This window comes from Peromyscus leucopus, chromosome 4 (genome assembly GCF_004664715.2).
Source record: "Peromyscus leucopus breed LL Stock chromosome 4, UCI_PerLeu_2.1, whole genome shotgun sequence".
NCBI lineage: Eukaryota > Metazoa > Chordata > Mammalia > Rodentia > Cricetidae > Peromyscus > Peromyscus leucopus.
The window spans coordinates 4353054-4379536 of NC_051066.1; the positions used below are offsets into that span (position 1 = coordinate 4353054).

General features: G+C 52.8%; 1 protein-coding gene and 1 non-coding gene across 3 annotated transcripts; one reads left to right on the forward strand and one right to left on the reverse strand.

Annotated features, from left to right (window-relative positions):
• Positions 1–2839: 2839 nt before the first annotated feature.
• Positions 2840–2944, reverse strand: LOC114704721. Its single transcript, XR_003736309.1, has one exon. It is a non-coding gene; the product is annotated as a U6 spliceosomal RNA (small nuclear RNA).
• A 2139-nt stretch (positions 2945–5083) lies between these two features.
• Positions 5084–26446, forward strand: Phf19 (PHD finger protein 19). Of its 2 annotated transcripts, XM_028886082.2 has the most exons (15): positions 5084–5203; positions 7367–7558; positions 7970–8051; positions 12673–12768; positions 13181–13281; positions 13774–13922; positions 15758–15853; positions 16601–16669; positions 16791–16911; positions 19028–19095; positions 19586–19747; positions 20268–20355; positions 21071–21156; positions 22902–22997; positions 24099–26446. In XM_028886082.2, the coding sequence occupies exons 2-15, from the start codon at positions 7373–7375 to the stop codon at positions 24439–24441; spliced, it is 1743 nt and encodes a 580-aa protein (XP_028741915.1). In that variant the 5' UTR covers positions 5084–5203; positions 7367–7372; the 3' UTR covers positions 24442–26446. The 2 variants fall into 2 exon arrangements, with proteins under 2 accessions (XP_028741915.1, XP_037060402.1); XM_037204507.1 differs by lacking the exons at positions 16791–16911; positions 20268–20355; positions 21071–21156; positions 22902–22997; positions 24099–26446 and having other exon boundaries at positions 19586–19673.
• The last annotated feature ends 37 nt before the right edge of the window (positions 26447–26483 follow it).

The following is a 26483-nucleotide window of genomic DNA, read 5'->3' on the forward strand; positions in this document are numbered from 1 at the left end:
ATAATTACTTCCAAAGACTAAATGACCATAATATTCAAATATTTGTGAAAAGTATGTTCACTTCATATAGCACCTTCATGGATGCTATGTTGCTTCCGACTTGAGCAAATGGTCCTGAAACAAAATGATGTTCTCTCAAAGTAAGTTGGTGACTGTGCACATGAAACAAGCGAGTTATGATTTGTGAGCTGCATTCCAGGAAAGAAGATTTAAGTATAAGATAGAAGCTATCGCCGGTGGCTTTTATTTTCTTTCTTGCACATTTCTACATTTTCCTTAACCTAATTAAAAAAAAGCAGGGGAGGGGGATGCTGCTGAGAGAAGAGGAGTCACCGCTGAGGAATTGAGCTTGTCCTGGTATATGATGTGAGTGTGAGTGTGTGTGTGGTGTAGAAATTGCTCCGTGGCTCTAACCCTTCATCCTCTCCCTGGTATCTGCTAAGCTTGGCTCACCAAGTTGTGACAAGTCACTAATGCCAAGCATGGAGGAACTGTGGCCTGTAATTCCCCCTGCACACTTAACAAGTGGCACCGCATCCCAAACCTCCACATCTGTAACCTTCTCAGGCCTCCTGTGTCCATCTGTATAATAAACAGAGGTCCCAAACGTGGAGTGTAACTCTTCCCTAGGAGACTTGAACACCTTTCTCCCCAAATGGACAGACCAAGGAATCGACTCCCTTCTAGCCTAGGCTGTGAACCGATGAGCTCATGGCAGCTAACTGTAGCAGTGTGGCTGACTCCAGGCAGCTGACCACCAAAAAGCCCGCCCCATTGTGAGTGACAGCTCACTAAGTCCACACCCTTGGGTCCCCCACCTTGCAGGCTGCTTCCTGAAGTCTTCTCTCTCCAGAAAGCATTTACTACATTAGGGTGGGTACATACATGTGTGCACATGCCCGAGGTCAAAGTCAGGTGTCCTTCCTCTATCCTTTTGGGGTCTTGTGTGCCTCCTATCTTTACAGTGACCAGATTCCTTCTAACTCTCCCCTGAGAGACAGGAATAGTTATTCTCTGAGACAGGTTCTCTCACCAAATGTGGAGCTCGCTGTTTCAGCTGAACTGGGTGGCCAGGGAGCCCCTTGTCAGGGTGTACCATGTAGCATGGGTTGGTTGAAGAAAGAAGGCATTCTCAAGATGAAATGGTAAGGCCTGTGTGGCAGCAGGAAGGTCCAGCCTGGATTGGACCCCTGAACAACTGAACAAATGCATATTTATTGACTGTTATACAAAGTATTTCCTCAGCCGGGCGGTGGTGGCACATGCCTTTAGTCCCAGCACTCGGGTGGCAGAGCCAAGCGGATCTCTGTGAGTTCCAGGCCAGCCTGGTCTACAGAGCGAGATCCAGGACAGGCACCAAAAGTACACAGAGGAATTCTGTCTGGGGAAAAAAACAAAAACAAAACAAAAATAATAACAAAACAAACAAACAAACAAAAAGTATTTCCTCGTACCAAGGTCCCTAATTTTAATTTACAAGTCTTACTGAGGTCACTTCCATGACTCTAGTCCTTTATTATGTATTGTGTGCAATACATAACAATACAAGAGCCTCAGGTGTGCCTGAGGCATCTTGTGACCAAAGTCATGGGATGGCTACAATGCCCCATCAGCAAAACAATTCTGCAGATCACGGGAAACAATCACTGTTTTCCACAAGGATTCTTCAAGGTCAAGGTACTTCTAAAGAGCGAGCAGCTGTTCATTCTAATATCTACCCCATACAGTGATTCTGTAAATTCCTTCAGCAAGACCTCAGTATCTGCCTGTACCCACTCTGAGTCCCGGGGTTCTGGAAGCACACTGCCGTGCCCAGCTTTATTGTGAGTTCTGGCCATTGGAAGCCTTGTCCCCATGCCTGTTCAGCAAACACTTAACCCACTTAACCCAGGCCCTCATTTACTACTCTGGGGGGAGGGGGGGTGAATCTTCTAATATTCACGAACTTCCTGGGCCCTGTAGGTCCCTCTTCCCTCCAAGAGGAAACAGCACAGGAACAGGAGGAGAGCTGCAGGCTAGGAAGGAGAAAAATAGACAGAGAGGACTATGGCCAGCCACACAGCTCCATCAAATCCTCAGACTTTCCCATATGTGGTCTTTGCTAAGAAAGAAATCTTACAGATCTGATTAAACCTCTCTCTGCTTCTTTCTAACCCAGGCCAGTCTCCCCTGCCCCAAGTCAGGTATCTTTCATTGCCCATGCATGGTTAGTACCGCTACTACACTACCTGACTATCGCTAAAACCATGCACAGCGCAGCCTCTAACGTTTAAACGAACAAACGGACACTTCCTATCACATGCTGCATAGCTAGCCCCATGCCCATTTATCCATAGTATGTATGTGTGTCAGGGTCCATTGTCTTAGTTTAGTTTCTCTCAGGACATAATTCTACTTTTTGTTTGTTTGTTAGTTTGCTATTACAAGCTGAGTGTCATTAAAGTGAAGGAACCAGCATCTTCAATTCCACTTGCTACTACCCCATCCGCTCTCCCAAGTCTCAGCAATTGACATCCCCATCAGCAGAACCTGAGAGGCCCCTGCTGCATCCTAACTGCCCCCACTTGCTGAAACAGGCAGACGTTAAGTCTTTGCTGCACTGGGGATGTGTGATGATGCAGCACGGTCCTTCTCATTTGCATCTCTCACATGGCCGATGAAGGGGAACATCTCTTTGTATTTTTGGCTGTCTTGGGTTTCCTCTTTGGGGAATGATCTGTTAATAGCTTTTGCCTGGTTTTAAATTTTAAATCAGTTTTATTGAAGGCGGTTCAACATCAACAACCCTTTAAAAAGCAAGCAAACAGAAAACAGAATTGCAAAACAGCAGTCTTAGGGGAAAAACATGGAGTGAACATGAATCTGTATGTCATCCTTGCACAAGGGCCAACTAAGCTTCTCTGTATAATTCCAATTTCAGTATATATGCTACCTAAGCAAGCACTGATCATTTATTGATTGCTTGCTTGATTTTTTTTTGTTTTTGTTTTTTGTTTTTGAGACAGGGTCTCTCTCTCTCTCTCTGTAGACCAGGCTGGGCTCAAACTCACAGAGATCCATCTGCCTCTGCCTCCTGAGTGTGGGAATTAAAGGCGTGCGCCACTGTGCCCAGCTCACCGCTCACTTTTTAACCTGGATTTTTACTTTTTCTTCTGTGCCAGTCCATTCGATTCTGCTCTCCTGAAATATGTGCCTCCCTATCCCGCATCCTATCCGAATGCCAGTTTCTCCATGGAACTCAGCATCTAAACCACAATGAATCACATGCGCCCTTCCTGTGGCATTACAGTGTCCTGCCTTGTAGTATTTCAGCACCTTCTCATTTCACATTCCACAGGATGTTGAAGTTACCAAAGCACCTGCTCCTTCCTGTATTGTCCTTTATCTAGGCAATGGCCCTGTGCGGCAGGGCAGTATTGCCACCATCTTTGAATAGATAAGGATGTGGTATATAAAACTTGGGACAGCTCACTCACAATCCCTCTGCTCAGAGGCTGGCCTGGCCTCCGAGCAAGAATTCTCCAATTCCACACCTGGATCTTTTTTTTTTTTTTAACATAAATATGTTGCCCCAAGACTGACTCCCTCACCAGACTTCAGGCCCCGTTTCTCTTAATCACCTGTGTGCCCTATGCAAAGGAACAGCGGTGATTACAGATCTTGACAAAGCACACTGTTCACCTTCGGCACACCATGCCCACGGGGTGACAGGGGCTTTGCATACAGTGCCCCTAACCTTCCTCAACAACTGAGGTGACATGCTCAGCGTCTCACATCCAGGGATAGGTGGAGCCAGCCTGTGAGCGGGAGAGACATGCTTCCTCTGCTCTCCCTGCCCCTGCAATTCTAAAGGTGCCACAGGCCAGCCTAGAGGCTCTTATCCTGGACAGGCAGGTCTTACCTCTGCTGAAGGTGACTAGATGTCTGGTCCTGTGGGTGCCTTTCAATTGGCCTTCCTAGACTGGAAGATCCTGTCTGATGGGGCTGCTACCAACTTCCTTTCTAGGCTCAGCAAAAGGAGACAGATGCTCAAGACAACTAGGTTCTGCTGTGGGTCAAAGACCCAGAATGAGGGCGGTAAGCCCGGAGGAGCAGGAAGACCCAGGGGTGGGGGGAATGAGGAAAGGTGGAAGAGGACTCCTGTATCTCAAGCTGGGGACGGGGTAGAAGGCAGACAGGAGCTGTAGGGGGCACTGCCAACGTCCCAAGGAGCAGAGGGCCAGTGTGGGCCGCTGGACGATGAGCAGGGAAGGCTCCAGCAGTGACTCACTCCGCAGGGGTGTCTGCAGGCGCCACGCTAGAGCAGGTGCAATAGGCAGGCACTCCAGACTGAGCAGGAGTGTGGGTAAAGGGTGTTAGCCAGCACTCTCCAGCCCTGGCGCCAAGAGTCTGGATGGGGACTGTCTTCTCCCGGAGGGAGAGTGGAGCCATAGCTACAAGATCTGTCCTAAGTCAGCCGTTTACTTCAGAGCTGTTTGTGCACGTGGTGTATGTGACTGTCTCTTTTGCAGTGCGTGGGTGGCATGCTCGCGTCGGTCTTGTGGTTACTGTGTCGGGACTCTATGATTGCTGACTTGTGTGCCTTATACGTGGGTTCCGCGGGAGCCTATGCTGAGAGAACAGTGTCATTTCGAGTGTTGTGACTTGTATGTGTCCTGTGTCTGGTTCTCTTAGGCGTGCCCTGGTCTCGCGGAGGTGGAGTGGGATGCCGATGCTCTAAGATCAAGGTGCTGGGCAACCCACCCGGGTCATCCAGGGTCTGGGTGTAGCTGTGTGCGTGTGATGTGCGCACGCCTGCTCGGCCGTGGGTCTGTGCAGCTGCGTTTCCGCGTGTGCCCGCTCGGCTCGCTACGCGGGGGCGGCCCCCGGGAGGCGCTGCGGGGCCCCGCCGGCCACGGGCTCCAATGGCGAAGCCGGTGCGGCCCCTGCTAATTACATAAGCGGGGACGTCAATAATTCGCGGGAAAACGCGAAAAAGATGGCGCCCCGCGCCCGGGGGGCCCCTTCCTGAGCGCCCCGGCCCCTCCCTCCCCGCGTCCCCTCCTCCCCGCGGCGCCCCCGCCCCGCCCCGCCCCCGCCGAGACCCCTACCCCGGCCCCACGGGCGGACACTCGGCCGGGCAGCCGCGGGCCGAGCGCACCGCTGCCGCCGATGTGCCTGGTGGCCAGACTCCAAGTGGGACCGGCGGACGCGCTGCCTCGCGGTAAGTCCCGCGCTACGGGCGCCCCGGGAGACTCCGCGTTTCACGCTTCAATCCCTGCACACGACCCCCCTTCTAGAAACCTCTGGCGCTAGGTTGAGCCCTACGATCCCCGGGCGGGAGGTGGAGTCCTGAGGAGCTGCGCGCTTGTGGGATGGGGAGCGAGATGGAGCCTGAGCGGTACCCTCAGGGCAGCGGGAATCCCAGCCACATCCCCAGCCCAGGGCAGGGTGTGGGTGACAGGTCTCCGTTTGTGGCCGCGCGTCTTTTCTTTCCCATTTGAAGCTATGGAGGGGAGGATAAGAGGGCATTTGGGATTTTGCTCACGTCCAAAGTCAGGCTGCGACGGGTTGGGAGCGGGGAAAGTTGGCAATTGGAGCAACTGAGGAAAGGAGCGGCTGAAGCCCAAGGGGACCGTGCTGCAAGCTGTCCTCCCCCCGAACACCCTTTTAAAAAGCCAACGGCCGCCCTGGAGAGGCCTCGGCGCATGAATCATCCGCGCTTCCTGCCCCCGCCCGGCCCCGCGCGCCCAGTGCCGCGGATTTGAACTGGACGCCGACGGGAACCCGCAAACAAGCATTTCTGTGGCGACGGGTTTGAATCAGCCAATCACAGCCCGCGGGGGCCCGCTCCAGGAGGATGGAGGCGGGGTGGGGGGCCGCTACCCGGGGGCCCAGCCCCGGCCTCGGGGGCGCAGCGACCCGGCTTGCCCCCAAAAGCTCAGCGGGGGAGGAAACGTCAGTTTGTGAACCTGCCGAGGCCGGTCCCGCTCCAGGCCCGGAGCGAGCAGGGACCTCGCAGCTCCCTAAGAGCCAAGCGCCAGAGAAGAGGGCAAGAGTGCTGGCTACAGCCCCTACCTGGTGCTTGTGCCTCTGCCCTGGAGAAGGCAAGGAGGTAGACAGCCTGCTTGGTCTGGAAAGCCAAGACCCTGACTGTGTTCCATTGCCCCAGGGCCCTCACATACCCACGTGTATTTAGTTTCACATACGGACTGGCACATTGCCATAGACTGTGTCCTTGCAGTCTCTGAAGAGGCACTCACATGCAAACACACCCAGAGCTGTCTTCCTGTCAGCAGGCCGGACACCAGGTGCCCGGCACCTAGGCAGAGGGAGGAAACCAGAGCAGGACCGCCCTACGGTCCTCACACACTGCAACGTAAGGAAGTGTGTGTATGGAGGGGTGTGGTGCCAGGTGAGCCCACAGAGGAGAGAAGGCAATAACGGAACACTGGTGAAAGTTTGGGGAGCCACACGTTCTCTGGGAGATTCAGGTGGGGGAGCAGGGAAGCTGGGGTGACCTGAGGACTCTGCGTTCCAGGTGCCAGGCAGTAGGAAGCAACAGGCTCAGGAAACAGGCATGGAAAAGGTGAATGAATTCATTGATGGAAAAGATGAGGGCAGAGCTGGAAGCAGGGCATGCTGGGGGAGAGGGCAGGATGCTCGGCAGGGGTGCTCAGGCCACTGTGCCAGGAGCCTCTGTGGCAGCCCACTGGCTGGAGAAGTCTTCCTATGGCCGTGGTGACACCATTATCGAGAAAATAGAAACAAAGGCGGCACTTGGATGGGATGGGAAGAGCCAGCTATGTTAGGCTGGTATGGGGATGGCTGAGCTGCCTTCTTGAGCCAGTGGACATGTGGACAAAAGCCTGGGCAGGTTTCCATGAACTCATCCACTAGTGGAGAACAGAAAAGGGTTACAAATGGCACACTGCTCTGTCACACCGGTTCCCAAGCCACCCCAAGGCTTTTCACAGGTGGGTGGGCTTTCCTCTGAACACATTCAGGGGAGACTTGAAGTGTTTGCTTCCTCAGAGCTGAGCCCAGAGTGTTTGCATACAGAACAAGGCCTCAGCCTCCCGGACAGGTAGTGGGTTCAGATCCGTGGGTGGAGCCTTTGCTCCAGGTATGGTGAGGAGATGCACTCTCTGAGAAGAGGAGCATGGTGTGGTGTAGAGCCAGCTTGACATTATGAGTCATGGCTTGCCTCTGGGTCACCAGCCACTTTCCTTGCCTCTCCTCAGTTTACCTACCCTTAGAATGGGATAATAATATCTCCCCCCCCCCCCCAGAGCTGTTCTGTCAATAAATATATTTGAGAACCTTACAGGATTTCAAGGGCAGGGAACAAGATAAAAATGTGTTCTTTCTCTCCTGGTGTCTTCAGAAGCTGATGGAGACTCAAGCTTTGGAACCAGGGACTCGGGAAGTTTATGGTGCCACCAGCCACCTCCCTAACAAGGGGAGCCTGTCGAAGACCAAAAAGAACTTCAAAGACTTGATGTCCAAGCTGACAGAGGGACAGTATGTGCTCTGCCGGTGGACAGATGGGCTGTACTACCTCGGCAAGATCAAGAGGGTGAGTGAGTCTCCCCTGGTCCTGGGGCCCTTGGGCTCAGAAACACAGGGTCTTTCTGCTCTCCCTTCTTGTCCCCTCATGCCTAGAATTTGAAACTGGAAGGAACTAGAGCCTGGTTTCACAGGCTCCATCCTCAGGGACAGCATGGCCCAGCATGTTCTCTAGAGAACTTAAGCAAATCACCAGAATGGACAGGACCCGAGTGACGCTCTAGCCTGTTCTTCTGCCCTTAAAAACATTCCCATGGAGTTGTCGCACTGTCTCTTCCTGATGGCCTACTCCAAGATGGGGGGTACAGTGTCCCTCTCCCCTGGCCTGCCTGTCTCCTGAAGCACAAGGCACAGGAAATGCGGAAGACGGAGACCCAGCCCCTCCTTGCTGCTTCTTCATGCCTCCCCCCTCCTGTCTCAGGTCAGCAGTCCTAAGCAAAGCTGCCTCGTGACGTTCGAAGACAATTCCAAGTTCTGGGTCCTGTGGAAGGACATACAGCATGGTGAGTGCGCCTCTCCCCGGTCCACTCTTCCTGCTTTCTGTTTTTTCTTCTCCATCACCTTTATTCCTGGTAGTCCACGGAGCCCAGGCCTTGGGTACTCATCATGGGCCCACCAGAGATGACGATCCGATTTCTGCTTGTGTGACATCAGCCCCCTTCCCGAACGCTCATACTTCAGGAGGCAGGTAGGGCAGATGGAGGGAGGCTCAGGCATGTGTTAGAACTAAGAGGGCTAGGCCTGGGTCTCAGGCCCGCGCTTTGTGTCCTTCCTGAAAGTTGTCTGCTGCTCCCAGTCTCGTAAGGCTCGGGAGAAGGAAGGTCAGCAGAGGAGAAGGGGTCAGCTGTAGACATGAGCTGTGTTCCTTATCTGCATGTGAAGAAGAAATTGCTGCAGAATCTCTACCCCTGAGGCAAGGAGGTGAGGGTGAGCACATCCAGGAAAGCATGAAATGGTTGTGCCTAGATGGAGCTGGGTCAGCTCTCTGGATGGAAGGGAGCTGGGCTGGGCACCACCCCTGCCTTCAGACGGCTGACTCTATTCAGATACAGCCAGTCGGGATCATTCAGGCTACACAGGACAGATTCCAGTAATCACTAGTCACAATGCCATGTATTTTTATCAGGGACTCCAAACACCAACTCTGACAACTGGCATGAGAGAAGAAACCTATTAAATATCATTTATCCTTAGAGGAACAGATGTGGCAGGTTCTAGGGTCAGACAGCCTCTGGACCATGTTCCAGATTTATCTATGACAGGCCACACAGCCTTGGGCAGTGATGTCACTTTTCTGAGGCCCCATTTCTTCAACCGAAAGCAAGAGATGGTGAAGTCCAGGCTTCCCAGGACAGCTGGGGAGATTCGATGAGATGGCACATGAGAACGCTCAGCCCAGTGCTACTGCCCAGTAGGGAGACAGTTTCTAAGAATCTGCTGCTGTGAAGGGTGATTCCAGAAGGTGGCCAAGTGGGCCACAGGACTAAGCCAGTTTGTAGGTCTTTAAAAAAATTTTCCCGGGGCTGGAGAGATGGCTCAGAGGTTAAGAACACTGCCTGTTCTTCCAGTGTTCTTCCAGACGCCCTGAGTTCAATTCCCAGCACCCACATGGTGGCTCACAACCATCTGTAATGAGATCTGGCTCCCTCTTCTGGCCTGCAGGGATACATGCAAACAGAACACTGTATACATAATAAATAAATCTTAAAAAAAAAAAAAAAAAAAAAAAAAAATTCCCCAAAAATCTGTGGCCAGGGGAGACTGGTTCTTTCTAGTCCCTTGCACCCTAAATCTGTTTTCTGTGGATCCAAAGCTATGAGCCTCCCCTGCTGGTTATACTTTAGGAAAAGCATAAAAATCCAGCAGCAGAAGAAAGATATTTCGGGCTGGAGAAATGCCTCAGAGGTTAAGAGCCCTGGCTGCTCTTCCAGAGGACCCGGGTTCAATTCCCAGCACCCACATGGTGGCTCACAACTGTCTGTAACTCTAGTTCCAGGGCATCTGACACCTCACACCAATGCACATAAAATAAAGTTAAATAAATTATTTTAAGAAAGAAAGATATTTCAACTTCCCCGGGCTTGGGAAGCAGCTCACTGTGTACCAGGCATAGGAACAGGGCACCACAGGTGTGTAGTCAGGAACAGTTTGTCCCATATCCAGCCAACAGGCCAATGACCTCTTGGCATCCCCTAAGATGAGTGCTCAAGGCTGGGCATGATACAGTTGTGAGGCAACGGGAGGCTGAGACTTAATGTGGGTACTACCATCCTTGGATGTAGAACAAAGCAAGGTCCTTGCCTGGCTATTTAGTCAACAAATACATCTTGAACATCTACTACCTGCCATATATCATATAGGTGCCTGAGGGCACAGAGGTATAGTAATACCATTTCTACCTTTACGAAACTTTCATCCTGAGGAGAATCACCAGTTCAAGGCCAGCCTAAGCCACAGAGCAAGACTTTGTCTCAACTGTTAAAAACAAAACAAGAAAAATTCCTTGCAGCCTTATGCAGTAACAAAACAGCAGCAACACATCAAAATGTATTGAAGGGTCTGGAGAGATGGCTTAGCGGTTAAGAGTATCTATAGTTCTTGCAGCGGGCTTGAGTTTGGTTCCCAGCACCCACATCTGGTGGCTCACGACATCTGTAAGTGCAGGTCTGTGTGGTCCGCACCCTCTTGTGCAGTTCTGTGAGATCCGCACCCTCTTGTGCAGTTCTGTGAGATCCGCACCCTCTTGTGCAGTTCTGTGAGATCCGCACCCTCTTGTGCAGTTCTGTGAGATCCGCACCCTCTTCTGACCTTCACAGGCACCAGGCCCACAAGCGCATCCATGCAGGCAAAACCCATACTCATAAAAACCCATCTATCTTCTAAAGAATGCCGGCACGGTGGTTCACACATGTAATCCCAACTCTAGGGAGGTAAAGACAGGCAGATACCTGGAGCTCACTGGCCAGTCAGCCTAGACAGCAAACCCTAGATCTCAGGGAGACTCCTCATCTCAAAAAGACAAAAAGAGACAACAGCGGTGGCGCACGCCTTTAATCCCAGCACTCGGGAGGCAGAGGCAGGTGGATCTCTGTGAGTTCGAGGCCAGCCTTGTCTACAAAGCGAGTTCAGGACATCCAGGTTACACAGAGAAACCCTGTCTTAAAAAAGACCAGATGGTGGCCCTGAGCACTGTGCACCTGCCCACATGAACCTGCACACTTGTGTATATATACTGAAAAGTTGTATTTGTGGGCGGGGGTGGAAGTAGCTCTGGTTTTGCCTAGAATGTGCAAAGTCTTACATTTTCTACCTAGCACCATTGGACCCTCAAAAGGAAAAAAAATACATTTAACAGAACCACGCAAACACTTCAGATATAAAAATATATTTATTCTTTAACAAGAGATGACAAACATGAAAAACAGACTGAGGAGGAACCAGCAATGGAAATCCACTCTATAACTATTAGGGGTTGGAATTTACTTAAGTGGTAGAGCGTGCCCAGCAAACACAGGCCCTGGGCCAGAACCCCAGCTCCAAAATAAACTGAAAGTAAACAAACTAACTTGCTCACTATGTCCGGACTTTGGGTCTTGATTCAAAACACAAAAGTGTAATGACTTTTTAATTTGTTAGACATTTGGAAATAAAAGTAACTTTAGGTACAATAAAGGCTATCAGTAGGTATAAAGAGAGCTCTGATCTGAAATAGTTACAGAAAAACGGATGGGGGTCTGGGTCTTGATTTGAAATAACAGGTGGAGATGTGGGTGAGAATATAGTTTAAACAGGATTTTTTTCTGTTAGTTCACAATTGATGGAAGGATTACATTATTATCCCATAATAAGTGTTTTAAATGTCATTTGACATAAAAAATGTTGAACAAGTTAGAGTAGGTAGGAGAGGGAGCCAGATGTGATCAAAGAGCAAAGGGTAGCTGTGAGACTGCTGTATGTTTGAAACCCACTCCTGCTGGATAGCTAAGCAAGGACCGTAACTTCTTGAGCCTCAGTTTCCTCATCTTTGGAACATGTGTCAGCAGACACCTCAGAGGGGCAACTTTGGGGGCTCAGTGCACAGCCGAAGCTCGGTTCCTGCTCTGTGGCTTTTATTATTGCTGCTTTAATAACTAAGTACAGGCCTTGTCAGTTTCACACATGTGCAGTATGCACTCCTGTAGCTCTCCTCAACCCTCCCTGCTCTCCCTCCTACCCCATCACCTCTTACCTCCTCTCTACCTGCCCCTTTCCCTGACGCAGATTGGTTGTGCAACCCATTTGTTTTCATCAGGGTCATCTCTGTGACTACTGTATCAGGACTACCCACTGGAACCCAGGGGGTCCTCAGTGGGCACAATAACTGAAGGCAATAACTCCCTGTCCCCCCAAAATGTATCAATAGGAAATGGTTTAGACTGAAGGCTAGGGCTCCTGTGCCCCCCTCCATCGGTATCTGGTGTTGATGGGCCCATTCATGTGCAGACCCAATGTAATCATCTGCAGCTGTCAGGCTCATGATTGCACCAGACGGTGGTGGTGCACACCTTTGATCCCAGCACTTGGGAGGCAAGCAGGTCTCTGTGAGGTTGAGGCAAACCTGGTCTACATAGTGAGTTCCAGGACAGCTAGGGCTACACAAAGAAACCCTGTCTCAGGGAAAAAGAAAAAAGGGAAAGAAAGAGAAGAGTCCACAATTGCAGTGGTCCTGCCACGCTTTAATAGCAGTTCACAGCCCTTATTTCTGCCTTCCAGCTCTTGCGTTTTTTTCTGGGCCCTCTTCCAAAGTGTTCCATGAGCTGTGGAGGATATGGTATAGATGTCTCCCTTAGAACTGAGCCCTCAATGGTCACTTATTCCCAGCGTTTTGTACAGCTGTTTCTCTGCAGTTCACAGGAAGCAGACACCTCTCTGGTTAAGGCTGGGTAGTAGCTGTCAATGAGTATAATGTATATTTAGAAGGCAGTTCAATGCTGTGTCAATTTGGCTAAACAACAGAATTAAGTTTCCTAGTAGGGGGCCTATGAGCTCCCTGCCAGTTCTGCGTACAGATCCCCTCCTAGTCTGTGATGGTGACTTCTTCTTGATCATGTGAGTTGGACCCGAGTTGAGAGAATTCATTTTCAGCTGGTGTTCCAGGAGAGGAGCCCAAGTGTGACATCTGCCTGGGGAAGACGTCAGGGCCCATGAATGAGATCCTCATCTGTGGGAAGTGTGGCCTGGGTGAGTGGGTGAACAGGGAAGGCTGGGGGTCCCTTCCCCACTCTCTTGCTCAGGTCCCACCTGGCTTCCAGTTTCTCCTTCTGTCACTGAGAGTGCCTCCTGCCTTGGGGAAAGTTGACAAAGAGCAATGGGATATCCAGTCTGGGGCCCTCCTAGGCAGAAGAAATGAGTGGAGAAGAGAGGCAGGCACTGAAGCCCGTCCTTTTCCTCTTGAAGTGGCCAATACTGTCTTTTAGTCCCTCAATGGGTACCAGCTTGGCTTCTGGGTGGGTACCACCAGCCAGTATCCCAGAGGCTGGCAGATAGTGCTCCCTAGAGCTTGCCATAGCTCTGCTAGCCTCGATGCCCTTGGCCAGCTAGCCTTGGACCACTGCTTCCTTGTGAGCAACTCACCATCCCTCCTCTGCTCTAGGTTACCACCAACAATGCCACATCCCCATTGCCGGCAGTGCCTCCCGGCCCCTCCTCACTCCTTGGTTCTGCCGACGCTGCATCTTCGCACTGGCTGTGAGGGTGAGTGCTCCCCTTCCCCCAGTCCCTGCCTGCCTGTCTCCCAACTGGGCAGACAAGAGCCTCCCTAGACTCAGGCCCGAGCCCCATCACTGATCCTGCACTCGAGGCGGAAGGACTCCACGTGGGCTTTGGAGACACAGGATGCTCTGCCACCTACTAGCTCTCTGTCCTAGACTGGATTTCAGAGCCTCTCTAAACCCGTTTCCCCAACCATAAATTGGGCACCCAATAAAGGGTGATTTGCTATTAAAAGACAACTTCATGTACATGTCCTTTCCACAAGGTTAATTATTGTCTGTGTTGTACTTACTACGACTGATGCTATTAATATCTTTGAGGGAGACAGAGGATGGGCTTAGGATTGGTGAAAACAAACGCCTTGCTTTTCTGACGCTCATAAAATGCCTGGGTCTCCCCTACCTTGGCAGCATTTCTCCTGGTAGCTGTGTGCTAACAGGTGTGGTTGGTGACCTGGGCCCTATTTCCCCCCAGAAAGGCGGCGCGCTGAAGAAAGGCGCCATCGCCAGGACGCTGCAGGCAGTCAAGATGGTGCTGTCCTACCAGCCCGAGGAGCTCGAGTGGGACTCGCCCCATCGCACCAACCAGCAGCAGTGCTACTGCTACTGCGGCGGGCCCGGAGAGTAAGGCCGCAGGGCGGGGCACGTGCGGGAGACCGGGCAGCCGGGTGGGCTGAGCGGGGCCGAGTGGCAGCCCGACCTCGGGGCGGGGCCTGAGTGTCTGGAGGGGCGGGGCTGGGGTGACAGCCTCGGGGCGGGGTCTGTCAGGCTGTGTTGACCTACAGTGACGTGACAGCTAGGGGCGGGGTCTGCGTGTCCGGCCGTGGAGGCGGGATCTGGAGGGACGGATCCACGATGTCATTTCAGGGAGAGCAGATTCTAATGTTGGCTGTGTCACTCTGTAGGGATGGGGCTTCGAGGGGCGGGTCCAACGAGTCTGATGGCAGCGATAAGCCAGGTCCGGAGGGGAGCCAGGAGAGTCACCTGGGCCTTAAGGGGTGGGCCCTGAAAGTATCCTGAGAACCTGTCCAGAAGGTAGTGGAGAGTAGAAGGCAAAGTGCTTTTCTTGGAGCCGCCTGAAAAAGGAACAAGGACCTTAAAGGAAAAAAAAAATGGCTTAAAAAAAAGTAGCTAAGAGTCTAGGTCTGCAGAGATGTCCATAACTGTGGGGCGTTTACCCACCAACCCCACAGTTCCCCGGAGTTTTCTTGAGTGCGAGCAGCAGGAAATATTAGATAGAAGGATTTATAGCGGAGAATCTTGCGGAGATAAACAGATAGAAAATAAAGGATAGCCTCAAGAGGGCCTGGAACCTATTCATAGAAAATAAAGGATAGCCTCTAGAGGGCCTGGAACCTATTCATAGAAAATAAAGGATAGCCTCTAGAGGGCCTGGAACCTATTCCAACCAGCCCTGACTGTCTCTGCCCCAGGGTATTTATAGAGACGCCAAGGGGTGGAGCAAAAGACCTCCTCCCCCAGCACAGCCAAGTGCAGACCATCTTAGACACCTGCACTCAGGCCCGTGGTCCTGATCATCCTCTCTATGCGGACCCTGTGGGTAAAGCACAAGGAACCTGAAAACGGGCTCCCACACCTCACCTGCCACAGCACCGTGACAGCTGTGCCTCCCCCATTCTCAATTTACTGGTGTTTCCTTGTGTGATTGTGAGCAGAGGTAACTACATCAAGGCTCACACGAGCTGGGAATTGCTAATCTGCTGCTGGAGGTAGTGGTAGTGTACCCTGACTTCCTGGAGACCTCCAGCAGGGCAGGGCTCTCTGCTAGAGTCATGGAGGACAATCTTGCCTGCTATGGGGCCAGAGTCTGGTCTTGCTTTCCCCCCTGAGCCTCCATGGACAATTGACCCTGCTCCTTTGGGCCGTCTACAATAGAGGCAGGGTCTCTACCCTCTGTAGAGGCACACTGTCTCCTTTCTGCCCTGAGTCTGAGAGCTAGCTCTGATTGTCTGGAAGTTACCTTAAAGCCCAGCTGGGCTCTGACTCCTCCATTTGAACGGCTTCATCTCTCAAATGGGTTTAGTTACCCTAATCACCCATGAGCTTCCCAGTGTGCTGGGAGGCCTAATGAATGACAGCAGAAAACAGTACACAGAAACCTAGATGGCATTAGTAATCTGTGCATCTCAATATTTAATGGGGCAGTTGTTTAAAAATAAATAAATAAATGCACTCCCAAAAGGCTCCTCTGAAAACTGAGTCAGATCTGAAGCTGACCAAGGAATCTGAGCATCAACCCTGTGTGATGAGGCTGGGGCCAGTGGTGCCTTCTCCTTCTACTTAGATGCAAGAGCCAATGAGGTAACAGCGCTGGCTTCCAGGTGCTTGGTGACTGTGGCCAGCAGTCCTCTTCCCCTCCTTTAGTGGCAGGTGAGTCTGTTGGGGAAGTGGCTGAGCCTGACTGTGATGTGGCTGACCTGGCCCTTCTGTGTCTCCAGGTGGTACCTGCGGATGCTGCAGTGTTACCGGTGTAGGCAGTGGTTCCATGAGGCTTGCACACAGTGCCTCAGTGAGCCCATGGTGTTTGGAGACCGGTAGGTGCTGACTGGGGGGGGGGGGGAAGTAGCGGGTGACAACAGCAGCCTTCTCCAATCAGCTGCCAGATTCCACGCAAAGGAGGTCTGTCATAGCCTATGCCTGTCCAAGACAGCTCAAGATAAAAGGGCCCCTGGCTATGCCAGGCCAGGAGATGAGAGAGGAACATGCTACGTGCCTAGCTGCCACTGATTTGTGGGGGCCCTTAAGCAAATTCCTGCCTTCACTAAGCTCCAGTCTGTACAGATGTCTCAGGAAGGAGAGCTGATAGACTCTACCTTAGCCTTACCAGAAGTTACCACAGAAGCCCTGGGGGAGATAGATGGCTTCTATTAGTAGGGCTAAGCTCATAGAAGGTTTTCTATATGCCAAATCAGGTCAGGTATTATGCTTTTTAAAATCTTGGCTGGAGGCTAGCAAGTAAGTGTGTGTGTGTGTGTGTGTGTGTGTGTGTGTGTGTGTGTGTGTGTGTGAGAGAGAGAGAGAGAGAGAGAGAGAGAGAGAGAGAGAGAGAGAGAAGAGACAGTGGTGACCACTACAGCCCAATCTCTCCATGAGGGCAGTGATAGTTGGAGAGGGGTCAGGGACAAAGACATATTCCTTGTCCCTATCCCCTCCAGTGCTCAGAGGCTGATAGCCCAGGAGTGGATGCTGACCATGGGAAATCAGGTGGGAGTGAGAGGGGTGGCCTAGGCTGAGGGTTAGGTGCCCCCCGCCCCGTCACAGCCCCTTCTGCCTACCCACAGGTTCTACCTGTTCTTCTGCTCCGTGTGTAACCAAGGCCCAGAGTATATCGAGAGGCTGCCCCTGCGCTGGTGAGAGGATGGGGCCTGTGCCCACCACTCCTCCCCTGCCCTCTGCCCCCTGCCCCCTGCCTTGCCCCCTGCCCCCTGCCCTCTGCCCTGCCCCTCACCTGGCCCTTGCCTTCTCGCCCAGGGTGGACATAGTTCACCTGGCCCTCTATAACCTGGGAGTGCAGAGCAAGAAGAAGTACTTTGACTTTGAGGAGATTCTGTCCTTTGTCAACCAGCACTGGGAGCCTCTGCAGCTTGGCAAGGTGTGTAAGGCCCAGAGGCCCCGTACAGGGTCCCTCATGCAGAGCTGGCCCACCAGTGCAGAGCTAGCACACCAGGGCAGAGCTGGCACACCAGGGCAGAGCTGGCACACCAGGGCAGAGCTGGCACACCAGGGCAGAGCTGGCACACCAGGGTAGAGCTAGCACACCAGGGCAGAGCTAGCACACCAGGGCAGAGCTGGCACACCAGGGTAGAGCTAACCCACCAGGGCAGAGCTGGCACACCAGGGCAGAGCTGGCACACCAGGGCAGAGCTAGCACACCGATGTCTGAGCTCTCGTCCTCGAGCTGCACGGCCTCAGTCTGAGCCTGTGAGTGCCGGGGAAGGGGCTTTGGCCCCCAGTTTGGGCAGTGGTCTGTTGGGGCCTCACTAACTAACTCAGCTTCAGGGAGCCGAGGCATTGTGCCAAGTGTGGCCAGAGTGGGACTCTCTGCTAAGGTATTTGGCCTGCACCAGATTTCCTGGTGAGGCTGGAAAATGCAGTATTTTGTCTTCTGCTGATCTTCTTGTGCCCTTGGTGCCCATAACTAACAGACTTTGACACTGTCAGAGCTGGAGAGCAACCTAACCACTTCTGTGGGGCTATGTAGACATGCCCTGTCGACACCCTCAGAGTCCTCTTTACCACTGCAGAATGAGATGTCTCCCACTGACTACCCAAAACTTCTTTGATGAAGCAGGGTTGTAAAAACAAACAAGGGTCATTGAGATGGCTCAGTAGGTAAGGGTGCCCTCTGCCACGCCTGAGGACCTGAATCCAATCTCCAGGACCCACAGAATGGAAGGAGAGAACTGACCTGTGCCCCGAGTTGTCTTCTGACCTCCACACATGTACCATGGCACACACATGCTACACACACACACACACACACACACACACACACACACACACACACACACAGTGTAATTTAAAAAAAACAACCCAAATAGATAATTCTTATGTATGGCATGCAGTTGAATATAATGTCTCCATTTATAGTGTTGGTAAGCTATGAGACACACAGAAAGCCTTGAAGGATAAAGTCAGTATTTTTTAGATTTATTTAATGTGAATGAGTGCTTGCTCATGTGCATGTCTGTGTACCACATGTGTGCCTGGTGGCTACAGGTGCCGTAAGGAGGTGCTGGGTCCCCTGCAACTGGAGTTTCCCCCATGGTGGTGGTGGAGATCCAACCCCAGGTCCTCTGCAAGAACAGTTGCTCCTAACCACTGAGCCACCTCTCTGGCCCCTAGAGTATTCATTTAATACTTTTCTGGCTTATAAAAAATCATGCATGGGACTAGAGAGAGGAGCCAGCAGTTAAGAGCATGTGCACTGCCTTTGCAAGGACCCAGGTTCCATTCCCACCCATGCATGGCAGCTCACAACTGTCTGTAACTCCAGGTCCAGGGGTCCAGCGCCCTCTTCTGACCTCCATGGCCACTACACACACGGTACACATACACACATGCAAGTAAACACTCATAAAATAAAAATAATACATGTTTCTAATAGAAAGAAAAGTTTAAATCATCAAAACAGAAGTATACTTTGAGAAGATCCATATTTTCACTACTCAGAAATAACTACAAATAAAGTGTGGGTATATCCTGCCCTTCCACTTTTTTGTGGTTTACATGAAACAGTATATGCTATTTTAGATCATCCCGCTTCAGATAGTGTTATGCTGTTCCAGATTATTGTTTTCATAACCTTTTAAATGGCTGCACTGATGGCCTCCCTGGTTAGGCACGTTTTTTGTGTGTGAAATTTCCTTCGTGTCCCATACTCTGTATCATAGATCCCATAGGGTGGCATTCCCAGTGGTTTTTAGAGCCGCGCTGGGGATGAACCCAGGGCCTTGTGCATGATAGGCAAACAGTCTCCACTGGGCCACAGCCCTGTAAAGCTCCTGAAGCATGGGGGCCCGAGTTTTCCTCTATATTACAGGTGGGAAAAACTCGGAGAGATAAAGATTGTAAGTCAGGGGTTCTCACCTGGAGGACGCTGGAGCCTGAGAGGACCGCGGTGGGCGGGGTTGGGGGCGGGGCCAGGCTATACCTCCTCGGATGCCCCATGCGGAGAGCTGACTGTCCTGTTGGTCTGCCCCCCTCAGCTCAGCAGCACCCCTGTGACGGATCGAGGACCGCTTCTCCTCAATGCTCTCAACAGTTACAAAAGCCGGTGAGTGCAGGGAAGGAGGGAGAGCTGTGATCCTGACAGGTGGGGGTCTCAGTCTGAAGGCTCCTCCCACCGTGTATCCTCTGCTCCAGCCGTGCTCCCTACCTCGCTCCTCTTCCTCTTCCTCTTCCCACTCTCCCTCCTACCCATTGGTTGGTTGGTTGGTTGGTTTTTGTGACAGGGTCCCACTCTGGCCCAGGCTTAAACTCTTGATCCCCCTGCCTCAGCCCCCTAAGTGCTGAATTTACAAACCCGCACCACCACATCCGGTGTACCCAGCACTTTGTTCCTGTCCTTCCTCTGCGTCTTGTTTCCCAGCTTCGTTCATTTTTTCATCATTGGGAATACATGCAGGAGGAGGAGGCACCGGCCTCATTCCCAGCTGGGGACTGGAAGCATTCTGGGGGTAGAGAGGCTAATGGCCTTGGTGGTTACCAGCTCCACTCTCTGGAGGGTCAGCTGATAGCCCGAGCCTCTTTCCTGCCCACCCCAGGTTCCTGTGTGGCAAGGAGATTAAGAAGAAGAAGTGCATCTTCCGCCTGCGTGTCCGCGTCCCACCCACCCCTCCAGGAAAGCTGCTCCCCGACAGGGGGCTGATGCCAAGTGAGAGAGGGTCCTCTGAGCTGCTTCGTAAGAGAGGAAAGAGCAAGCCTGGGTCAGTGCTGGTGGAGGGCGGTGGCTACAGCCGGCGGGTTCTCCTGCAGGTGGGAGAAGGCTGTGCAATGGGCCCAGGCAGTGAGGCGGCACCGCTATAAGCCTGGGATCCCCAACTCAGCAGCGTCCAGCTATAGGCGCCCTGGGAGAGCTAGTGAGAAGCTCGTAGGCCCCTCACTTCCTAGCTCCAGGGAAGCCTCATCCTGTGACCCAGCCCTGCTGCATTAGGACGGCAGAGAAGGGACACAGAAGTGTGTGGTATGCCCTCGTTCTCCTGACTGGGCACAGCCTCCTCTCTGGGGGACTGGGGCAGGAGGAAGATTTCCTCTTGCCACTTTCTAAAGCCGCTCCACAGAACACTGCCCCGGCTCCCAGGCTCCCTCTGCCCTGCCCGAACCCTTCTGACCCCACACTAGCCACTGCCCCCCCCCCCCCCCCCGCACTCCTGAGGCCTCTCAGTCGGGGCCTCTCCCTGACCCAAACTCTGACTAGGCCATCCTCTCCCTCTTCTGTTTCCACAGCTTGTCGCCTCATGAATCCCAGCAGCAGAAAAGGCGAGTTTATAGAAGAAAGAGAGCAAAGTTTTTGCTGGAAGATGCTATTCCCAGTGTTAGTCTCTGGTTTTCTTATTCTCCAGTTCCACGTGCAGGGACGGCATACATTAGGGGGTCCTGTACAGAAGATAACGTCCTGTCCCCAGACCCGAGGGATGCCCCAGTATTGCACTTTCAATTAACAGAAAAACAAGGAAGGGCTGGGCACCCTAAGACCACTGCTCTCTGCCCCAAGTTCTCCTGAGACCACAGGGGTGGGGCAGGGGTAGGTAATATCCTGGTCCCAGTCCGGGAAAACGGGTTGTGTGGGGGCAGCAGCTTTGTAGATGACGCACTTCGAGGCAGTGGCTGAGCCCGCCCTGGAACCATCTCAGCACTTTGCCTTGCTTTGATTATCCTCGCTGAAACTCTCCTTGTGGGCGACAGTGTTAACTGCCTCAGCACCCCAGCACTTTACAGTTTGCAGTACACTTTCCCGACAGCACTGAGCCCTAACCGTGCTTCCCGGGACTTCTGGGGAAGGCGGGCTCTGAAGGTTGCAGTGGAGGTGACCCAGAGAGGCGGATGAAGGTCATCCAGGTGGTCGGAGAAGCAGTCAGGACTAGAAACCAGGGTGACTTGGCTCTCTGGTCACAGATTGGAGTCAAGAGGAAGTGGCAGCCCTGGCTGAACAGCAGGCACCCCATATACCCCTCAGCCGGGGAAAAGGCTGCTGGGGGAGTGCTGGGTCTGTCGTCCCATGACTGATCCTGTCTCCTTTATGTCTACAGAGTGACTTCACCTCCGCCTGGAGCACCAACCACCACCTGGCCAGTATATTTGACCTCACCCTGGACGAAATGCAGAGTTTAAAGAGGTACCTGCTACTCTAGAGCCGACGAGGGCAAGGCTGTACCCCTCAGCATGAAGGAGGCACATTTCCTGAGGGTGTAGACACTCTTCACAGGCCTTCTGAAACTCCAGTTCAAAGGTCCAGTATGCACAGGGCTGCCCGGGAATCTGTTGTACACAACTTTCAGCACAGTGCCCTCTGCCTTCCAAAGCAGTGGTCCAGGCTGCCTTGCCAGCCATCCTTCCTCTCTCCCCCTCTCCTGCCTCCCAGCTTAGTCTGGAGATGCGCTGGCTGACCTCTCACTGCTTCACCTGTGATTATACTGAGGCCTCTGCCTGCAAATCCTGTGCCCCGCCCTTCCAAAACTCCAGGAAGCCCTGCTCATAGCACCCATATTTGGATAATTCAAGGGCAAGAATTTCATCTTTTACCACTTAACTTCCAAAATCACTGAAGACCATGCTACACTGTTCTTTGGTCATGGAGCAGGAAGCGGGGATTTAGGGACAGATGAGTGCTCTGGTCCATGTTTACCAGTTCTGACTATGCAGTTAGCTAAATTCCTTAACCCCAACCTCATTTTCCTTAAGTACTTTGAATCTGTGAAACTTTGCACAAGTGACAGATGGCTCATGCACCATGTCACCAGTGTGTGTGTGTGCATCACCAGGGGAGGGTGATGGGCCATGTCACCAGTGTGTGTGTCCATCACCAGGGGAGGGGGATGGACCATGTCACCAGTGTGTCCATCACCAGGGGAGGGTGATGGGCTATGTCACCAGTGTGTGTGTGTGCATCACCAGGGGAGGGTGATGGGCCATGTCACCAGTGTGTGTGTGTGCATCACCAGGGGAGGGTGATGGGCCATGTCACCAGTGTGTTTGTGTCCATCACCAGGGGAGGGTGATGGGCCATGTCACCAGTGTGTGTGTGTGCATCACCAGGGGAGGGTGTTAGGCCATGTCACCAGTCTGTGTCCATCACCAGGGGAGGGTGATGGGCCATGTCACCAGTGTGTGTGTGTCCATCACCAGGGGAGGGTGATGGGCCATGTCACCAGTGTGTCCATCACCAGGGGAGGGTGATGGGCCATGTCACCAGTGTGTGTGTGTGCATCACCAGGGGAGGGTGATGGGCCATGTCACCAGTGTGTGTGTGTCCATCACCAGGGGAGGGTGATGAGCCATGTCACCAGTGTGTGTGTGTGTGTGCATCACCAGGGGAGGGTGATGGGCCATGTCACCAGTCTGTGTCCATCACCAGGGGAGGGTGATGGGCCATGTCACCAGTGTGTGTGTATGCATCACCAGGAGAGGGTGATGGACCATGTCATCAGTGTGTGTGTGTGCATCAGCAGGGGAGGGGGATGGACCATGTCACCAGTCTGTGTCCATCACCAGGGGAGGGTGATGGGCCATGTCACCAGTCTGTGTGTATGCATCACCAGGGGAGGGTGATGGACCATGTCATCAGTGTGTGTGTGTGCATCAGCAGGGGAGGGGGATGGACCATGTCACCAGTCTGTGTCCATCACCAGCAGCAGTTGGTCAGGGAAAGTTTTTTTGATTCCCACCTTTGAAGACTGAACGGGTGGGAATAAGCCAGGCAGGTCTAGGGTCAGGAGCCTGGCAGCAAGAAGAAGGTGGCCCCTGCTGGACAGAAGATTCCTGTCAGACACAGGGTGGAGAGGCTCCAAGGGACCCTGGGGGTCAGGTAGGTAGGCGTTGCTGAGCCGGGCCAGCAGCAGGCTTGTCTTCTCTCCCTCTCAGTGCCGGCTCAAGCCAGATCCTCTTCTCAGACGTGGACTCCAGCGATGCTGCCAGCACCTCCGGCTCGGCCTCCACCAGCCTCTCCTATGACTCCAGGTGAGCTTCCGGAAGGCCTACTGTGGAGCTTTGCCAGGGACGGCAGTCCCCAGCCCATCCACTCCCCACTGCTGGATGAAGACTTATCCTGAGAGGTCGGGGAGGGGTGCTTGTCTTCTGTGATTGAGTCTGCTCTGGACCCACTTTTCCAAGTCACCAGGGTGAAAGGTAGCTTAGGACATTCTTTGCCTGCAATGGCTATGTGATCCCTCTAGTCAAGCAATCCAATTCTGGGGCTGTTTGAGCAGAGTCCTTTTCATTCTGGGCGTCTTGGCCTGTGTGTGTCATGACTGTGTCTGGGCCTCAGACCACAGGGCTCCTGTTCTCAGCTCCTGGATGTCTGATTTGTATTTCAGGGTCTCTAAGAGGAAATTTTATTTATTTTAAGCATAGTAGAGGGGCAGACTATAAGGGGAAGCAAAAGACCCTGGGGGTCTGGCTAAGGGTATAGCCTGTTTTACTGCTGGGCACGGCCCCTCTGCACTCGGGCTCCTCCATCTCCCAGGGTGTGTGGGGACTTTGTGGAAACGCTTCCCTACTTTCACATGTCTCTGGTTGGGTGTCTTTCTCTGCTGACGCCTCTGTAGCTTTAGTTTGGGTTCTAAGGTCAACCCTGGGCTTCATGTACCCTAGAGAAGCACTCTGTCACTGAGCTCTACACCCCGAGTCTTCCTGTTTCTTTGGTTTCTCAGTACTGCAGACACTAGTTTCTCACATGGCAGATACATCTCAGCATCCATTCATGTGCAGCTTGTCTCGTGTCTGTTTTGCTAACACCCTTCCCGTGTGGTACAAGGTCCTTCAGTTCCTATCCCAGACAGCCTAAACAAGGGACTGTGGGACTTCAAAACATACAAGAGTGACCCACCCTTCCAGATACAAAGAACGTGTTTCAAAGTTGAACATAACCAGGTTTGAATCCTGGTCTTTGTCCTCCCCAGCTGATTCTTCTCTGGAGCCTCAGTTTCCCTATTACAGGACTACTGTCAAGTTCCAGCAAGATAACCCCCGCCCAGAGTCCAGCACAGCACCTAAGCGTAGACCCTCAGGTTGAGGAACCCAATGATGGTTTCAACTCATCCCTTTTCCCTCCTGATACAGATGGACAGTAGGCAGCCGCAAGAGGAAGTTGGCAGTGAAGACGTACATGCCCCTGCGGGCAAAGCGCCAGGCAGCTGAGCTGGACGGACGCTGCCCCCCAGACAGTAGTGCAGAGGCGGCTCTGGGCCCAGAGCCGCCGGATGAAGGCATTGACAGCCACACGTTGGAAAGCATCAGTGAAGATGACTCCTCCTTGTCCCACCTCAAGTCGTCCATCACCAGCTACTTCGGTGCAGCTGGGAGGTTAGCTTGTGGGGAGAAGTACCAAGTGCTGGCTCGGAGGGTCACGCCCGAGGGCAAGGTTCAGTACCTGTTGGAATGGGAAGGAACCACCCCTTACTGATTACCCCTCGGGGGCTGCCTAGATCCCTAGAAACCAAAGGAGGGACAGAAGAAGCCATTGGCTCCCTGTTTTCTCCAGGCTGGGGTGGTGGAGGGCAGCAGGACAGAGCCAGAGCCATAAGGGCCTAGCTGTGGTCCCTGCCTGCTGCCTGCCAGGCCAAGGCCTGTGTGCTGCTGTCCCAACTGCCTGTGTCTCTAAGAGCCCGCTGACCCTTCCTCATTGTCTGTACACTCCGTACCCCTCAAACTGTTGATTGGTTCCTCTGGTTCCAAGGTGCCCTGGCTCTGACCCTTCATGATCCTGAGGCCTGGTCTGTTTTTCACTGTCCCCAACTGGCCATCTTTTACCTCGCCCCTTTTGGGTGTTTTGTGTGGTCAGACATCTTCCATGTGCACGTGTGCATCTGCCCCTCACTGGATAGCCTTCACTGGGTTCTCACTGGGACCACACTGAGAGAAGGGTCTCCTGAGGGTCTTCCACTTTCTCACCAATACCCCTAATGCCAGGAAGGTAGGGAGGGTATCTGAGAAAGTTTAGAGTGCCTGGGACCCAGGGCCTGGGGAGTGATGAGCTGGGTCTCTGTGAAGGGACCAGCATCAGGGTCCTGTATTGAGGCTCAGAGGGAAGACTACAGGAGTCAGCTCTTAGGGTCCCAGTGATACTCCTTCACTGTTATGGAGTGGAGCCTGGCCTTGCTGCCTAGAGGTGATCTTAGATCTCAGAGGAAATGATGGGAGCCGAGCCAGGTTGGATTGAATCCCAGACTCATCACACAGTCCAACACCACACACTGTGTGTATAGACACACACAGTCACACATCCCCATTACCTCCAGACACCCTGGCTCCTGTCCTTGGCCTCTTCCAGGGATACATGCTGCAATTAAATGTGAAAACCAAACTCCTGCCCCCTCTGACCTGTAAACCAGCCTTGACCCCACAGAGAAGCACAAAAGATTCCCCTCTCCTACATAGCACCTGCCTCACCCTGGAACTGACAATCACTTTGGGGACAGGCTGGAGTTTTTCAAGGGCCTGAATCATTCATTCCCTTCAGAAAGGAAGCCTTAGTCATTGATGGTATAAGCAGAATTCTTAGAAGGGACAAACATCCCCACCTGGAGGGAAACCAAAACTAGGAGGTGGGCAAGGAGCCCTTATTTTGCCTGCAGAAATATTAGAAACTGACTCACTTGGTTGGAAAGTGGAAAGAGGTGCCTTTGGGCTGGGAGGCGGGTCACCAGATCAGGGCCAGCCTCACCAACTGCTGCTGTGGCTGCCAGCTGGGCAGGGTTCTGCAGGCTGCCAGCTGGAAGGCGAAGATGAACAGTATGGGGACATCAGACCTATATCAGAGGGGCTGATATTTCCATGACTGGGCCTGACCCCACCACACCTGCCTGTGAGCATTCAGGGGGTCCCAGAAGTAAGGTTAGATGGCCCTTGCCTTAAGTCTTGCAACTGTAGTGCCTTGTAAAGGGACATCACCTCTCACTGTGGACACAGCCACCCATTCCCCTCTGCTTCCCTGCCTTGTCTGAGGCAAGGATGGACAGATGGGCACTGGTCCCAGTTCTCAGTCTCACAGCTGCTGCCACTGAGGCCCCCAAGTGGGGCCAGGTGGAAGAGTTGTGAAGCCAGCAAGAGTGTGGGAACTGGGCTCAGACTTGTGGCTCCCGGTTGGCTTCAGTGAGCATGCCAACCTCCAATATCTGCTTTCCAGGCTGCTGGGAAAGCCAGAGAGCAAGATTGGCCATTGTACATCTGCCCCTTCCCTGCTGGGCCTGAGGAGCAGGAAGGGGGAGTGGGGTGCTTGTCCCATGGGGAAAGCTAGCACAAGGCCGACCAGGTCACCTGACTCCTCACACCAGCATTTCACTCCCACAAGATAATGGCTGCATTACTGCCAACTGACAGTATAACCCTGTGCACCTTTGAAAAGATTTTGGTTTTGAATTGCTGCTTTTAATAATATTTGTTATATTAAAGTTATAATTGTGTCTGGATTATAGTGTAAACACGTCCTTGGAAAAGCCTGCATGT

What these genes read in the sequence shown, in the direction of transcription:
- Phf19 (XM_028886082.2), top strand. Translation starts at nt 7,373, where the DNA reads ATGGAGACTCAAGCTTTGGAACCAGGGACTCGGGAAGTTTATGGTGCC. An exon ending in GAGAGGCTGCCCCTGCGCTG is followed by an intron (nt 16,670 to 16,790) that starts GTGAGAGGATGG and finishes CTTCTCGCCCAG; the next exon opens with GGTGGACATAGTTCACCTGG. An exon ending in AGCCTCTCCTATGACTCCAG is followed by an intron (nt 22,998 to 24,098) that starts GTGAGCTTCCGG and finishes CTCCTGATACAG; the next exon opens with ATGGACAGTAGGCAGCCGCA.